Source organism: Primulina tabacum, chromosome 6, assembly GCF_025594145.1.
Source record: "Primulina tabacum isolate GXHZ01 chromosome 6, ASM2559414v2, whole genome shotgun sequence".
In the NCBI taxonomy this organism is placed as follows: Eukaryota; Viridiplantae; Streptophyta; class Magnoliopsida; order Lamiales; family Gesneriaceae; genus Primulina; species Primulina tabacum.
The window spans coordinates 11,936,335-11,954,050 of NC_134555.1; the positions used below are offsets into that span (position 1 = coordinate 11,936,335).

At 42.7% G+C, this 17,716-nt stretch overlaps 1 protein-coding gene and 1 non-coding gene across 2 annotated transcripts; one reads left to right on the forward strand and one right to left on the reverse strand.

Annotated features, from left to right (window-relative positions):
• Positions 1–390: 390 nt before the first annotated feature.
• Positions 391–1,802, reverse strand: LOC142550049 (uncharacterized). Its single transcript, XM_075659290.1, has 4 exons — positions 1,305–1,802; positions 863–1,115; positions 593–741; positions 391–456 (listed from the first exon to the last, which is right to left on the reverse strand). Exons 1-4 carry the CDS (start codon positions 1,800–1,802, stop codon positions 391–393), a joined length of 966 nt encoding a protein of 321 aa, XP_075515405.1.
• On the forward strand, positions 1,693–1,798 carry LOC142550360 (small nucleolar RNA R71). Its single transcript, XR_012821324.1, has one exon. It is a non-coding gene; the product is annotated as a small nucleolar RNA R71 (small nucleolar RNA).
• Positions 1,803–17,716: the final 15,914 nt, after the last annotated feature.

Below are 17,716 nucleotides of genomic sequence, written 5' to 3' on the forward strand. Positions count from 1 at the left end.
GCATTAAAGTATGCCACTATTTCAGCTTTATCTTCGTCCAAGTCATCCTCCTTCAATTCAATTGTGAGGGTGGCTTCCAATGGGTCTTTCATAGAATCCTGCACAAAATTACATACAAGTGAATCCACAGCATCAATTCTAAAACAGTCATCCGTGTGCAGTGTGTGCTTAAGAGCATTAAAAACGTCAAAAGTAATTTCTTCCTCGCCCACTCTCAATCTCAAATTCCCTTCTTGAACATCAATCAGGGACTTGCCATCCGCAAGGAATGGTCTCCCCAGAATCAAGGGCATCGCCATGTCTTCCTCCATGTCAAGTACTACAAAATCTGCAGGAAATATGAATTTGTCCACCTTTACCAGGATGTCCTCTACGACTCCTCGCGGGTATTTAACAAACATGTTTGCTAGTTGCAAGGACATCCTTGTTGGCATAGGTTCTCCTAATCCGAGTTTTCTGAATACAGATAAAGGCATAAGATTAATACTCGCACCAAGATCATACAAAGCTTTATGAAAAAGGATGTCGCCAATCACACAAGGAATAGAAAAACTCCCTGGATCTTTAGTTTCGGTGGGATCTTGTTTTGCACCAAAGCAGAGCAATTTTCAGTTAGATTTACTGTCATGTGATCCTCCAATTTTCTCTTGTTTGCTAAGATGTCCTTCAAAAATTTAGCATAGCTTGGCATTTGCATCAGAGCATCAGCAAAGGGAATATTGATGTGCAATTTCTTGAATACTTCAAAGAATTTACCGAATTGCGCAATCTAATTTTGCCTTTTTTAATGCTGCAGGAAAGGGTGGAGGGATAACAATTTTAGATTTTGCAGTGGGTGCTGGTGTAGAGTTATAAGACTTACCTTTTGATGACTCAGTCTGTTCATCCAGTACTTGATTTTTTTCCGTCCCTCTAGACTCTGAAATTTTTTCACTTTTCAACTCGATGGCCTTCACTTGCTCTTTTGGATTGGTCTCTGTGTTACTTGGCAATGTGCCCGGCTCTTTACTTGCTATCATCTTAGCTAACTTTCCAATCTGATTCTCTAGCCCCTTTATTGATGCATCTTGATTTTGGAGTCTAGTTTCGGTAGATGAGATGAACTTAGACATCATCTGCTCCAAATTGAACTTTTCTTCTCTAAGAGGGTCTGATCTGTACATTGGTTGTTTCCCATATGGTTGTCCTCTCTGTGGTCGATTCTGACTGTTTTGGCCACCCCGTGAGAAGTTGGGATGTTACCTACATCCAGGATTATATGTGTTCGAATACGGATCATTCCTTGGACGGTTTTGGACTCCCACTTGATTCACTGGTGCCCCTTCTTGCACATAAAAGGGATTGTCATCTTGACAGTCTTTCGCAACGTGTTCACCTCTGCACTTGTCACAGAAAATCTCTTGAAGACGCATAGCCGTGCCACCCATATTCAAGCTGTCCAATTTTCTGTTCAAGACATCAAGTTCTGCAGTAATAGAGGAAAGGTCAGTTACCTGGGGAACTCCTACACTTCTTCGCTGGTTGTTCCTTTCAGATTGAGGATGATAGCTGCTAGCGGCCATCTTCTCCAATAACTCATATCCTTCCTCAGCAGTTTTTCTCAGTAGGTTTCCACAAGCAGCAGCATCTATCATAGTACGATTAGGAGTGAGTAAGCCATAGTAAAAGGTTTGAACAACTAACCCAAGTGGCAGTTCGTGATGAGGACATCTTTGCAATAGATCTTTGAAACGCTCCCATGCCTCATATAAAGACTCCTGCTCGAATTGAGCAAATGTCGTTATGTCTGCCCGCAGCTTCATTGTGGGGACCCGAACCTAATTCATTTTTTTAATCATTATTAGGATCAATTAATAAATCTGGGTCTATTTTTTTTTTTTAAATACACAAGTGCGGAACATATAATAATCAGTTTGATATAAATATCAACAGTAAAGTACAAGTCTTGTACAAAGTACATTCATCTCAAACTAAGGTTCACAACTACATCAAGTGCTGAAAACCAAATCTACTTCTAAGTCCGGATCTCCACGCTAATCTTAAATCTCTCATCATCTTCTTGACCCTGATCCTGTCCACCTGTTGTCATGCACACATACAAACACAACAACAGCCGGATAACTCCGGTAAGAAATACATTCCCAGTATAAACAACGTATACATACAATCATATAAACAGATCTAAAAGCATGAAATAGATATCAATAACATGCATCGTAATCTAAAAGACATGAATCGATATAAACTGTAAATCAAACTCTGAACTCGTAATCTCTGACTCGACTCTTTCCTAATCTAGGGATCCCAGTCTAACTCAGACTTTGGTATTCTGTATCGAATATCCGCAATAGAAGTCGATCTACTCCTACGCGACATCGATACACAAAAAGTCTAATGTCTTGGCGGCTCTGCCGAAGACTTGGCAACTCAGCCAATAACAAGGCACATCAGCCCACAAACTTTGGCATTCTGTATCGAATCTCCGCAATAGAAGTCGATCTACTCCTACGCAACATCGATACACCAAAAGTCTAGTGTCTTGGCGGTTCTGCCGAAGACTTGGCAACTCAGCCAATAACAAGGCACATCAGCCCACGACTAGGCACATCTGCCCATGACTCAATATATGCTCTGCTATAAATCAATAGACTAAGCATATCAATCTCATGAATTGCAAACCTGAATGCAACACAATAAAGTATAGTGATTTTGGGAAACTCAAGTCAGATCTAACTCGAGTCGTATCTCCCCGGTTCAACATTGATTTATACCTTTCTTTTCTCGGTCTGACGAAGTCGAAGTCTCGAATTTGAAGCCTGTCAATACTCAATCTGGCAATGACAATATTGAGGAGTACAATATTAATATACAACTCAAATCAATACTGGATATAGTCAGAACTCAATCAAATTCTTTTTCAACGGCATAACGGCACAATAACGATATCCCCGGTAACTCAACAACACGAGATATCAATTACCAACAACTCATAATCAATAAAAAACTCAATCTGATATCAAATCTGTATAATCTCAATCAAATTCAATCTGAAAATGATAACAAATTCATACGGTATCCATTCTTCGATCCGGTTTTGATTATACAATTACCACAATCTTAGAACTAGACAATATCAGTCATATCAGGATTTCCTCCATATCATATTTTCAAATCATATCAGAAAATAATAAAACTTACATCCAGTTGAAGCCTTTGTCGATAGAAACACGGTACTGAACTCGGATTAAAAATCAGACGGACGGATTTTGCGTAATTCAAATTCTAGCATCAAAGTTGGAGGTTAGCTTTGGAGTTCCTCGGTTCTTCTTTCTGAATGTTTCAAGGGAAATGAACATAATTTACATATATATCTGCATGTCCAAGCCAAGTGGCTTCATCTATGTGCAGCACGTCTCGCGCATATGCGCGACCTCTCCCGGCGTATATGCGCGAGACACTATGTCTCGGCATAATCTGAATTCCTCAGCTCGCGCATATGCGCGTCCTCTCCCGGCGCATATGCACGAGGTTCTCTACCATACTCGTGCATATGCGCGAGGTTCTCTGCCTACCTCACGCATATGCGCCCTGTCTGTCGCGCATATGCGCGAGGGGTTCAGTCCTCGCACATAATTCAGTCTTCTTTCGTCTTTCCCGGTCTGATCCTTTCCGTATCAATAATCACATCAATTATCAATAAATCATTTCAGATTACAATAACAAAATTCTCGGGCATTACATTTATGGTCTTAGATGGAGGAAAGTATTTAATGAGAAATGCTTTCGCCATGTCCTCCCATGTGGTGATCGAACCTACAGACAAACAATTTAACCATGCTTTAGCTTTGTCACGTAAGGAGAAAGGAAATAAATGCAACCTAACAGCGTCATCAGAAACTCCATTAAATTTAAAAGTACCACAAATTTCAAGAAAATCTGCGATGTTCGTGTTTGGGTCAATTACTGTTGATCCTCCAAACTGGACTGTATTCTGAATCATCGGAATTATGGCTGGCTTGATTTTGAAGTGGTTTGCCTGCACCATATGCCTCACCATGCTGGGGTGTGCACCATCCAAAGAAGGCTACGCATACTCTAGCATCGGTATGCGGCGTGGCATCTCAACATGTTTGTCTTCATGGTGTTCCTCCTCATGCTCGTGCCTGTCCATCAGTTCCTTCGGTCTCTGTTGATGTCTTCTTCTGCGGAAAGTGCTTTCAATTTCAGGGTCAAACTGTGCGGGAAAGCAGGCTGCAGTTGATACGGGGGCTAGGCCTAGGCCAGAGGCGGTGTATGAGAGGTTCATGAGGATGAACCCAAAGGAGTTTTCAGGGACTACTGACCCGATGATAGCTGAAGGATGGATTAAGTCCATCGAGGTGATATTCGAGTTCATGGAGATGCAGGATGCAGACCGGGTTAGGTGCGCCACATACTTGTTGACTGGAGACGCCAGGCTATGGTGGGAAAGTGCATTAGTGTCAGTTAAATTGCAAACACTGACGTGGAATGGATTTAAGGAGGTATTTTACTCCAAGTACTTCACTGAGGAAGTACATTCTCGTCTGACCTGGGAGTTCATGACGTTGCGTCAGGGGGATAGCAGCGTTGCAGAGTTTGTGAGGAAGTTTGAGAGCAGGTGTCACTTTGTGCCCCTGATAGCTAATGATGCCCAGGGGAAGCTGAGGCATTTTATGGATGGGTTGCGGCCGATCTTGCGCCGCGATGTAAGGGTTGCTGGTCCGACTACCTACGCCGTTGCAGTATCTAGAGCCTTGGCGGCAGAGCAAGACCAAAAAGATATCGAGGTCAATAGTCAGGGCAAGAGGCCCTATCAGGCATCACAACATCAGCAACAACGACCTCAGTTCAAGAGGCCATTCCAGGGGCAGCCAGGGAAGAAGCCTTATCAGGGACAGCCGAAAGGCAAGAGTCCTATCCCACAGCCGAAGGCTCCTCAGAGGCCGGAGTACCCAGTGTGCCTGAAGCGCAACCGCCAGCACATGGGGCAGTGTTTATGGGTCGGGCAAATGTTTCAAATGTGGAGCTAGTGATCACATGCTAAAGGAGTGCCCACAGTGGAGGCAGCCAACCCAGGGGAGAGTGTTCGCCATGCAGGCTCAGGAGGCGAACGCGGACACGACGCTATTGACTGGTAAACTCATTTAGTTATGCACCGTATTATTATGCCATGCATGTTTTGAATGGTATTTGAGATTTTAGCGTGATAGATAATACTTTAGTGACTTGGGATAGAAATTTTCTGCAATGCTTGAGGTTAAGATTAGAATTTTTGGGATATAATTTTTTGTGTTGTACCAACGTCTCTCAGGGAACATTTTCATAAAGAGAGTATACACGAAGGCCCTGATAGACTCAGGAGCCACCCACTCTTTTATTTCGGAGATGTTCGCTAGTCACCTGGACGTCAAGTCTATTGGACTCCACGTGTGCTACTCAGTGACAGTCCCATCAAGGGAAGAATTATCAGCTGCTAGTGTGGTCAGAGACATCGATCTGGAACTGCAGGGCCACCTAGTGTATGCCGATTTGATTGTGCTACCAATGCCAGAGTTTGATATCATTTTGGGAATGGACTGGCTGACAAATAACAGAGTTCTCATTGATTTCCAGAAAAAGCCAGTGTTAGTAAGACCTTTGGGCATGGAGCAGTTTCTCTTTGAGCCAGCTAGATGGAGGAGTTTCCCTCGCATGATCTCTTGCATGCAGGCGCGGCGACTTATGCACAAGGGTTGTCGGGCTTTCTTGGCCAGCATTGTGTCTGCACCTGACGTACCCACTCCGTCATTAACTGATGTACCAGTAGTCAGAGAATTTCCTGACGTCTTTTCAGATGATGTCGCAGGCCTTCCACCAGAGAGAGAGGTGGATTTTTCCATTGACCTTCTGCCAGGCACCGTGCCAATCTCTAAGGCACCGTACCGGTTAGCTCCAGCTGAGATGTTAGAACTCAAACAGCAGATTCAGGAGCTTCTAGACAAAGAATTCACACGCCCTAGTTTCTCACCATGGGGCGCACCAGTGCTCTTTGTGAAAAAGAAAGACGGGAGCATGAGGCTGCGCATCGATTATCGAGAACTGAACAAGGTAACGATCAAGAATAAATACCCACTTCCAAGGATCAAGGACTTGTTCGATCAGTTGCACGGAGCCACAGTGTTCTCTAAGATAGATCTTCGGTCAGGGTATCATCAATTTAAGTTAAAAGATGTAGATGTTCATAAGACAGCCTTCAGAACCAGATATGGGCATTACGAGTTCTTAGTTATGCCGTTTAGACTGACGAATGCTCTTTCATGGATCTCATGAATCGAGTATTTCTGCCCTACCTAGATCAGTTCGTCATAGTGTTCATTGACGACATTCTTATATACTCGAAGAGCCATGAAGAGCACAGTCAGCATCTGAGTACAGTTTTGCGGGTTTTGCATAGTCGCAAACTATTTGCGAAGTTCAGTAAGTGTGAATTCTGGTTGGAGAAGGTAGCGTTCTTGGGTCATATAATATCTAGCAGCGGTATTGAGGTGGATCCAGCTAAGGTAGCACCAGTCAAGGATGGGTTGAACCGAAGAATGCGTCAGAGATTCGCAGTTTCGAAGGCCTAGCAGGCTACTACCGGAAATTTATTCAAGGATTTTCTTCGATAGCAGTGCCACCCACTTCATTGACTAAGAAGAATGCACAATTTGTGTGGAGTGAGGAATGTCAGAAGAGCTTTGATACCTTGAAGCAAGCTCTTATTTCAGTGCCGGTGTTAGCCATGCCATCAGGGCAAGGCGATTTTGTGTTATACACCGATGCATCTAAGCTCGGGTTAGGCGCACTGTTGATGCAGCATGGTCGAGTGATAGCTTATGCTTCCAAGCAGTTGAAGGTGAATGAGAAGAATTATCCGACTCATGATCTTGAGTTAGCTGCCGTTGTCTTCGCGTTGAAGATATGGAGACATTATTTGTATCGCGAGAAATGCCAAATATTCATCGATCACAAGAGTCTCAAGTATTTTTTCACGCAGAAGGAGCTGAACATGAGACAAAGACGGTGGTTAGAGTTGGTAAAAGACTACGATTGTGAAATTAGCTACCATCCAGGGAAAGCTAATGTTGTGGCAGATGCCTTGAGCCGTAAGGTTGCAGTCGTAGCACAGTTGTCAGTGCAGAGATCTCTTCAGTTAGAGATTCAGAGATTCGGGTTAGAGGTTTATCATAAGGGCAGGGCTCCTAAACTGTCTAATCTGACAGTCCAGTCTTCCTTGCTAGACCGAATCCGTACAGGTCAGTCTTCAGATGAACAGTTACAGAAATGGAGACTGAAGGATGAAGCCAAGGGCATTGTACTCTACTCAGTGTCTGAGGGTATTGTGAGATACAGAGGTAGAATGTGGGTGCCTAATGTTGATTCGATCAGAAAGGATATTCTGACAGAGGCACATGCATCTCTGTATTCCATCCACCCAGGAGGTACCAAGATGTACAAGGATTTGCAGATTTTGTATTGGTAGCCAGGTATGAAGCGAGACATCCGCCGATTTGTGTCTGAATGCCTCACTTGTCAGCAGATGAAGGCAGAGCATCAGAGGCCAGCAGGAATGCTTAAGCCACTTCCTATCCCCAAGTGGAAATGAGAGAATATCACCATGTACTTTGTAGTTGGTTTGCCAAGGTCAGTCAGGGGATCCAATGCTATTTGGGTTATAGTGGATCGACTTACTAAGTCGGCACACTTCTTGCCAGTGAAGACGACTTTCTCCATGACGCAGTATGCGGAGCTCTATATAAGGGAGATAGTACGATTGCATGGAATCCCAGTTTCTATTGTGTCCGACAGGGACCCGAGGTTTACAGCGTCATTTTGGAAGAGTTTGCATGCAACCATGGGGACGAAGTTGCTATTCAATACAGCTTTTCACCCTCAGACAGTTGGCCAATCTGAGCGAGTGATTCAGATTTTGGAGGATTTATTGCGAGCCTGTATGATTGACTTCCATGGAACTTGGGAATCTAAGCTACCTCTAGTGGAGTTTACCTGCAACAACAGTTTCCAATCATCTATTGGTATGGCTCCCTACGAAGCATTGTATGCGAGGAAGTGCAGATCGTCGATTCATTGGGATGAAGTCGGTGAGAGATCAGAACTTGGTCCAAAGTTTGTTCAGTAGACTGCAGATGTAGTGGTCAAGATCCGAGACAGGATGAAGACCTCCGAGAGCCGTCAAAAGAGTTATGCTGACAAGAGGAGAAGGGATCTAGATTTTTGCCGTAGGTGATCAAGTTTTCGTGAAGAGAGCACCCATGAAGGGTGTTATGAGGTTCGGAAAGAGAGGCAAGCTCAGTCCGAGGTTTATTGGACCGTTCGAAATTCTTGACAGAGTTGGGACACTAGCCTATCGTGTAGCCCTACAGCCGAATCTGGCCGGTGTACACAATGTGTTCCACGTCTCGATGTTGAGGAAGTATCTAGCCAATCCTTAGCACATTCTGAGTTATGAGCCGCTGCAGCTTGCTCCAGACCTATCATATGAGGAAAGACCTGTCCAAATCCTAGACAGACAGGAGCGTAGACTTCGGAATAGGGTGACCAAGTTGGTCAAGGTTCAGTGGTTGAACCAATCAGTGGAAGAGGCCAGTTGAGAGGCAGAGGCGGATATGAGAATTTGCTACTCGGAGTTGTTCGGTAAGATTTAATTTCAAGGACGAAATTTATATAAGTGGGAGAGGAACTGTAGAGCTCAAAATCAGTACACGTAAAACCCATGTATTTATTTAATTTTTAAATCATTTATTTAAATTTAAAATGATTTTTTTAGTGATGCATGATTTATTAAATTGCATTATTTAAATTATTTATGCTTATGTGATGCACGTTAAAATATTTCACGAGTTTCATGTTTCAGACGATTATTCCATGCGGGATCGAGGAAAAGAGACCGATGACGATTTTGGCATTTTCTTTTTATGTGGTATTTTATTTTTAAGTTAAGGTTGGGGCATATTAATAATTTAATAAGTTTCAGCATTTTAAAGCCTTAATTATGTATTTTGTGAGTTTATAATTTTGAAACTTTTATAGTTGGCTTTGTGCATTTTATTTTGTTAAAAATGAGAATTTTATAAAATTATTGTGTATTCATTTTAATTGAGGAGTTTGTTTAAAATTAGTGTCAGTTAACCTTTTTATTAGCATTTTAATTAGTTAATTTAGCAATAATTTCTCCTAATTAAAACACACACACGTTACATACACTTACACATTTTTACACACACCAAAACACACAACACACACCTACACATTTTATTTTCAGAACTTGAGAGCAAAACCTAGGGTTCTTGGTCTAGAATAGCAGCCGCCCCTTCCTTTATCTTTTCCAGCAAGTTTTCGTTGATTTTGTTGCAAGGAAATCGAGCCACAATCGGCCCTGGATCAAGCCTCGCTTCCTTCCCGCTTCGGTATCGTCGTTTTGGTAACGTTAAAGATTCAAAGGCATGTATATTCTATTTTTCCTACGTCGATCTAGTCATATTCTGTGTTGCGATGTTTTTATGTGAGAAAATACATGTGTGATGTGAAGAAGTTTGAGCAATTATGTTTGGATCACTTTTGAAATCATTTTTGGGATCTCAAAACACGTTTTTGCTGATCTTTTAAATACTGCGATTTTTCAGTCGCTTTTCTGGAAAAACTTTCAACATATGAAACGTAGAACTTCTCAATATCTTTGATTTGATATAAAATTCGAAATATTTGGATAAAAATTGAGTGATTTATGGTGTTTTTCGTAGGACTGATCAAACTGCGTTTTCTGAAAATTACGTTATTGATGCATCCTTGATGTTTTTGAGTTGCACGCTTTGTTGGGGATCGATGGGTGATCGCTGCTGCATTTAGACAGGTTGAGGATGATGTGGGAATTGTTTTTGGTCTGTCGGTTAGTGTCGAGGGGCACTGGAATTCTTTAGAGTCGTAGGAATTGATTTGGTGTCAAAGTCCGTGTTCACGAGTTGTAATGTGTCGTAGGGTGGACGTCGTTGCTTTGTGGTGTTTGTACGAGTTTGGTTCAATGTCATAACATCTTAGAATGGGTCTCGAGGTGTCGGTTAATAGTCCGTACAATCGAGTTAGGGAGAATAAGCATCATGTGTATTGAATTTCGTTGGTTTGCACTCGCAGCATGTACACGGACCCCTTCCCGGACCCTGACACGGGGTCCGTGCTAGTGTTTCACTCGAGGTGTAGATTTCCAATAGGAACACGGACCTTCACCCGGACATCTACACGGGGTCCGTGCCCTTGTTTCTTCCGAAGTGTAAAAAATCAGTGTCTACACGGACCCCTACACGGACCTAGGCACAGGGTCCGTGCCTTCCCTTTCCTTCACACGGATTTTACAGTACCTACACGGTCCCGGAGCCCGACCTGGGCACGGGGTCCGTGTACCTCCTGTTTGGGAATAGTTTAGGCTTCTCTTTGAGATTCGTTTTGGGGTTCTATGTCATGTTTTAGTACGATAATTAAACGAGGTCAAGTCCCGAGCGATCTAGAATGTCATAAGCTATTTATTCACTTCTGTGGTGAGCTCGAGTACCTACGTCTAAGTTATGCAAGTTAAGTGTTGGAATTCATGTTAGTTTGTGCAGAAATGGCCCCAAGCGAGATCCAACGAATCCCTCAACACCAAGTAAGCATGTTCGACGTGCAAAGAAAATACTTTTAAGTTTTTGAGGTATGCTAAATGTCTTATGACCAAATTATGTATGGGATTGAGAAGCGGTAAAGTATGATCACGGACCAATCCACCCCGTTAAATTATAAATGGGTTTAGATCAGGATTGAAAAGCGGTAAAGTATGACCAAGGACCAATCCACCCGTTAAATTATGAACGGGGATCTCATGTATGTGGCAGTGGATCTTCCCTGTCATCCCAGTACTGTTGTATAGTCTGATCAGGCGTATTTATGTATGGGTCACTTGCTTTGAAACATGCATCTACGCAAAATGGTGAAGTTTATGTATGTTTAATTATGTACGAAGTAAGCATGTTTAAGAAAAGTTTTACGTTTATGGCACGTCTATGATATGTATGTATGTTCAAGCTTTTATATGCACGTTAGTATGTACGTTCTATTTAAAAGCTGCATGTGATCTTATTACGTAGTACTCGTTACTTCCAGTTTATACATGTTGAGTCTTTAGACTCAGTAGACTTTATCGATGCAGGTGAGGATGAGTTTGAAGAGACGAGAGGTGGGGACCAGTAAGCTGGTTTGGACTGAGCGGGAGGCTAAACCCGAGGACCGCCATATTTTAAGTTCTTATGAGATGTTCGAAATACTCTGATTTTACGTTTTGATTACAATGTTTAAACAAGTATTTTTCTTTAGAAACTTTAATGTGTTCACTCTTTTGCAAATGCTTATGGTCGGACAATTATTTGTGAACGCAAATTGAGAGTATATTGGCATTTAAGAAAATTTTTATTTTTTCACAAATTTTAAATAGTTTAAAAGTACGGTACGTTACATTTTACCTGCAAATTCATCACGCACAAGTGAGACATGATCATATTCATACGCTTACTCTAAAACGAACAAAATGTAAGTGAAATATATGCATGCCCAATGCAAACACACACAAAACTAATGCAATAAAACAACTAAAAACCACACCTATCACCTGGTTACATAGTACGTTTAGAGTCCAAATATGGAATTGATGCTCATCGAGAACAATATGTCCATCAAGACGGAGTTCAGAAGAGAATGAAGTGATATGATATCAAGGAGATTGCAATTATGGACCATGTTAATGGAACATTAATGAAATTTAGATTTTAAAGGTAAACTTATATTATTATTTTTATATGTTAAAGTCTTTGAATTTGAAATGAACGTGGGATATCATCCATTTTACTGTATTTTGTTGCTATGTTCACTTAATAAGAACTCTATATTTAGTTTGTTGTATGCATGCAATCTTATGTGGTAATTTTTGTAATTAAAATAAAATTTGAAAATAAAAACATTAAAATAAGATCATCAGTTATTGTTCCAGAAACAAAAATTTCACTTCTGCAAATAGAGTCTCAATGTGAAACTCGTAAAATTGGATAATAGAGAATAAAAAAATAAAATAGATTAACTGGATTTAAAGGTGTTTTTGTAATTTAAATACAAAATGTAATCTGAGTGTAATCCTAAATATAAACTAAAAATTTTCGTTTTGAGATTATTTAAATTCTTGTTATGCGATACTAACTGAAAATTTAGGGTCCGGCTCCAGCAGGTAACACTAGTCCAAATACAGACCTCGAATTTAATCTAAGCCTGAAATCTCAAAAGAGACCGTTAGAAGAGGGCCGGGAGGGTGTCCCGGCGTAGCCCCTCCGACGCGCAAGCCAAAGACTAAGAATATAATGAAAGAGCAGTTAAGGGTGCTGCTGAAAGTCAATGTAGTGAATGAATAAATTAGACACCCAAACCTGTTATTTATAGATGAATACTTGGGCTCGTGATGGGACTTCCTCCTTGGCTAGTTTGTGCCTAACCCTAGTGGGCCCATCTAAGGGATATCATCAGTCTCCCCCTCCCGAGTCGAACTGCATCGTAGGTTCGAAATTCGATTAATTGTTTTCAGTTTACAAAGTGTGAGTTGTGAGTTTTCTCCCTTCTGCTCGTCATTCTCCAAGAATTTGGAAACAAGTTAAATCAAATTCCCCTTTTGAAGGACCAGATCTGATCTCGGCCTTCCCTATAAATAGAGGTTCCTTTCTCACCTCAATCTCACTTTTCTCACACAGAATTTACACCATGCTTCATTCATCAGCTCTCCCTTGCATAGCCGCCGCACACCCTCGCTCACCCCACATGTTCGTCTCCTCACCCTCGGCCGTTCATACGCGAGCCCGAGCCCAGGCCTACAGCCACCTGCGTGCCCTGCGCTCTCATCACCACGCCAACAGTAGCCGCACGCCCTCGCCCAGCCGTCTTCCTCTCTGCGCGCCTCGCCTCACCACAGCACGCCCTGGACGCCATCACCCTCGTCCTCACCCACACTGCCCTCTCGCCAGCCATCCGTGCGTCCCGTGCTCTCGTCCCCATGCCCACAGCAGCCACACGCCCTCGCCCAGCCGCCCACCTCTCTGCACGCCTCGTCTATCACCTCCTCACCTAGCATGCAGCCTTGCCCAACGCGCAGCCTCGCCCAACATGCAGCCTCGCCCCTCTCGACACTCGCTGCCATGCCCAGCGCGTAGCCTTGCCTCTCTTGACACTCGCCACCCTGCCTAGCATGCATCCCCAGCATGCAGCCCCGCCCAGCGCACATCCTCGCCTCTCTCGACACTCACCGCCCTTCCCTAGACTCGTGTGCACTTTCTCTCGCTTGCGCCCCTCACCCTCGCCACCAGCACTCTCGCCCTTTGAGTGCTCGCCTCGTGCTCTCCTTGCCAGCCTCGCCTAGCACGCCTCAGCGCCTAACACACTCTCCCCGAGCCGCCTGCACAACCCCCGCCCAGCACGCTCGCCTCCGCCCACACGTTCCCTTAGCCTTATTCTTCAGGTGTTTTCTCACACTTTCTTTGGGTAAATTTTCTCGTCTGTTTGTTTAGCTATCTTTAGCGTTCATGTCTTCGTCTGATTCTGATTTTAATTTCTCGAGTGGTTCCGAGAGGTCTAGTTAGTCTGACGAGAGTAGGACTTCCTTAGAAGATCTTGAATTTACCCTTGATTCTCTTGAGGAGGAGGTCGACACTCATAGTCGTCCCGATAAGGAAATTCGTCACGTGAACCAACAGATGAATATATCCAACGCTCATAACCTCTTGCACAGCCACTTATCGTCTCATATCCCTCCTGCTAGCAAATCGAAACTTACGGCTTCATGGCACATTCCCTCTTCCCACAAAATCATCATCCCTACCCCTGAAGACTGACCCTATCTATCCCCTAAGGGTTGTTATGCTTTTTTCCAACATCACTTAGATGCGGGTCTCCATTTCCCCTGTGCGATTTCCTTCAGAATTTGAGTAATTATTATCAGGTGCACCTAAGTCAGCTCACTCCCAATGCTTTCCGCTCGATATTGAGCTTCGTCGTGTTATTTGGGGCCTTAGACTTTCCTTTAAACTGCACCACTTTTTATTACTTCTTGGTCTTAGCCAAGTCGAAAGAAGGATTTTTCTACGTGACCTCTCGGTCCGGCCATAAGATTGTTGATAGGGCTCCTAGTCATGTGAAGGACTGGAAAAAATACTTATTCTTTATCTAGCCTCCCAAAGAGTTGACCTGTTCCACGGAGTGGTACCCTACTTTCACCAAGCCTAAGCTTTCCAAGGGTTACAAAAAAGATAAGGCATATGTGCGCATAATGAGTGTACTAGGAGACCGATGCTTTAGCATTACCGAACTCTTATCTGAAGATCTCGTGTGCTATGCCGGGTTAAGTCCAGCGAAAATTAAGTTGAAGGGGACGCTGGTAGATATTCTCATCTTTTCACACTTCTTGTTTCGATTTCACTTATTATGCTCTCTCTTGACATTCTCATCTTGTTCACTGTTTTTATTCACAGGTACTAGAGTCATGAATGACATATTGCTCCGTGAGGCTGCGAAAAAGAAGGCTGGGGGTTGATCATCAGCACCCAAGAAGCCAGTTATCTCAGCAGTCTCGACAGACACGAAGGGAAATTGCTCTACTACTGCTAAGAAGCCTGAGGGATCACCTACCACTGCGAAAAAGAAGGCAGGCTCATCCTGCTCCACCTAGAAATGAGCCTCCTCCCCACCTCCTCAGGCCGAGTCCCTTCTACAGTCTGGAAAAAAGGATACGTCTACTGATCCAGGCCCATCAGCCACACAGAAGTGTAAGCGAAAGATTTCTGAGATCTCCATCACGTCAGCTTCCTCTCAAGAGGTATCCGGATCAGATGATGAGCATCCTTCTGGGCCGGAGATACATCCTTTGTATACCCCGGAATTGGTTATTGTTGGACGAGGTCTCACTCACTTAGCTCAGAAGATATTATATCAGCTCCCTTCCCACGTAGATGCAGCGTTCTTGAGTTCCCTGGATGGTCTGATCCTGCTTGCCGAACTTGCAACAATTTCACTGAGGTATATTTCTCCCTTTAAACCTTCACTTGATATTTGATCTACGATTGATTTTCTTCTCGTCCTCTTACTCTCGCTTTTCCTATTTAGGGCTTCATGCATCTAGGGGAGTTGGTTTAGCGCATCGACGTCATCAGGTCCATCGTCCGCTACGATTTACGCGAGGGTAAGGCTCTTCGCGACCAGCTCCAGGCGATTATTGCCAAGGCGAAAGCGACACATTCTAAGGAGCTTTCGGAGTTCCAAGCTCGATATGATGAGCTGCTGAAGGAGAAAGAGAAGAAAGAGAAGGAGCTTCAGCGACTGATAGGAGACTAGACAAAAGAGATCCAGAAGATGAAGGAAGAGTTAAAGACTTCCCGAGCTGAAGTAGTACAAGCCGCAAGGACCTTAAAAATGCCAAGGCGCAACATGTGAAAGAAGCTTCCTCATTCAAGGAAGAATTCCTCAAGTCCGAAGAGTTCAATGAAATTTGTGGTTCGAAAGCTTTTCATTACTTGGAGGTTGGTTTTAAAGGTGCAGTCGACCTCTTCAAGGCTCAAGGCTACCCTCCGACAGGCGCTTCCACCGACTTCATCAACCTCGAGGACTTCATAACGAGTCTCCCTCCTGACCCTTAGATCACGTTCCTTTAATTATGTTATTTTTCATTATGGAGATGATGTATGCCTTCGGGCCGTATTTGTCACGCACTGCATTGCTTTATCTTCCATACTATTATTCTTATGAATTTTATGACGCTTATATTTGGTTATCTCCTTTTGCGCACTTTTGGTATGTATGAGACTCACTTTATGCCACATTGAGTATCTTGCGTTTGAATATCAGCTTCTTCTAAGTTTATCTCCCATGTTTTGGAACCACTAGGGTAAATAAGATCGGCTAGAGTGCGAGCTTATCGAAGCTCTCTCCCTTTCGTCAAATCTTTTCTTCTGTCATGCTCAACTCATCAAATAAAATCTAACTTTTGTTTTCCTTTTTTCTTCTCCTCTACTAGACATAACTTAAGTAGATAAAATATGATTTTTAATCTCCCACTGCTTCGCTTCTACTAGATGCAATCTCGATAATAAAATTTTCACCTCCTCGTCATCTGACTCCTAGCTGACTCCTCTGCTAGGCGATGGCTTAGCAGGAAAAAAAAGTTTTACTTCCTCACCCTGACTCATCTGCTAGACGATGCCTTAACAGGAAAAATAAAATTTTCACCATCTGACTCCTCTACTAGGTGATGCCTTAGCAGGAAAATAAAATTTTCACCTCTTCACCCTCTGACTCCTCTAATAGGCGATTCCTTAGCAGGAAAATAAAATTTTCTCTTCTTCTCAACTATTCTCAGTCTAATAGGCGCATCCCAAGTAGGTAAAATTTAATTTTTCTTCTGCTCAATTCTTCTCCTCAACTAAGCGCAGCATAAGTAGGTAAAATCGCAGCCCAAGTAGGTAAAATTTAATTTTTTTTCTGCTCAACTCTTGTAAGAACCGTGTATCGTATTATCGTAAATCTTATGTGATTATCGATAATTTATGAAATTATCATGTGATTATGTATTTTATGTATATCATGACAATGGAATTGAGAAAATGAATATTGAATATGAATTGACGTTGTAAGAGCTCGAGTGGAGAAGTCGGACAGCCAATATAATACCAAAACCAACCTTTGGTATAGAATATGTGGCGCCCGGGCGGTAGGAAAACGACTGCCCGAGCGCCAGTGTGGAATAAGGGGTGTTCTCGGACAGAACATCCCGCGCCCAAGCAGTAATTTGTGACCGCACGAGCGCGGTGCAATTGTACTCGGGGGCATAATGTCTCGCGCTCGGGCGCGAGAATTCTACCGCCCGAGCGCGAGAGCGGTGGGAAGATAAGAACAATTTTTGCTGTTCGTTTTCTTCATTTCAGTTTCAGAGGCTTCGAGAGAATACGAGGGAATTCGAATTTCTTTCGTCCGAATCGACTTTGAAACGTTGTCTAAACGCGAAACAAATTATATATTTGTGATCTTCGCGTCGAGGGCTTCTGACTGAGGTAATTTTCTTCTCTTATCCAGCAGCTTGAAATATCAAAGTGCTGGAATAGCATGTATTGAAGTTGAATTTCCTATATGTAGTAGAATAACCGACAATAAACTCATATTCGAAGTCGGAATTGAATTATGATATGATTATGATTTGATATGAATTTTTGAAGTTTTAAAAGATATTTGAAACTCATATTAATGATTTTGGATTATGTTATTGATTGGAATGAGTATGTTATTGATGTAGATAAAGTATTATACCGATATCTTCAGGCTACATCAACTGGAACGAAGAATTGAGGTATGTTGCGACCGGGTAACATACGATAGGTATCTGTATTATATGATATATGTTGGATTGATTTGACTGATTGGATTGAGAATATGTGTCTATATGCCTTAATTGTTGAGTTTATGTGACATACATGACATTGAGATTTGAATATCGATGTATAAAATAAATGTTTTGTTAACACACATCGTTTTATGCATACATCGATACATGACATGCACGTTGAGCTATGATCCTTGGATACCCTGATATGATTTGATTGGATTTTGGGCTTTG

Coding starts and splice junctions, on each gene's coding strand:
- LOC142550049 (XM_075659290.1), bottom strand. CDS start 1,802: ATGAAGCTGCGGGCAGACATAACGACATTTGCTCAATTCGAGCAGGAG. Junction 1,116..1,304: donor AAGGGGCACCAGTGAATCAA/GTGGGAGTCCAA, acceptor AATTTGGAGCAG/ATGATGTCTAAGTTCATCTC. Junction 457..592: donor CTGAAAATTGCTCTGCTTTG/GTGCAAAACAAG, acceptor ATCTGTATTCAG/AAAACTCGGATTAGGAGAAC.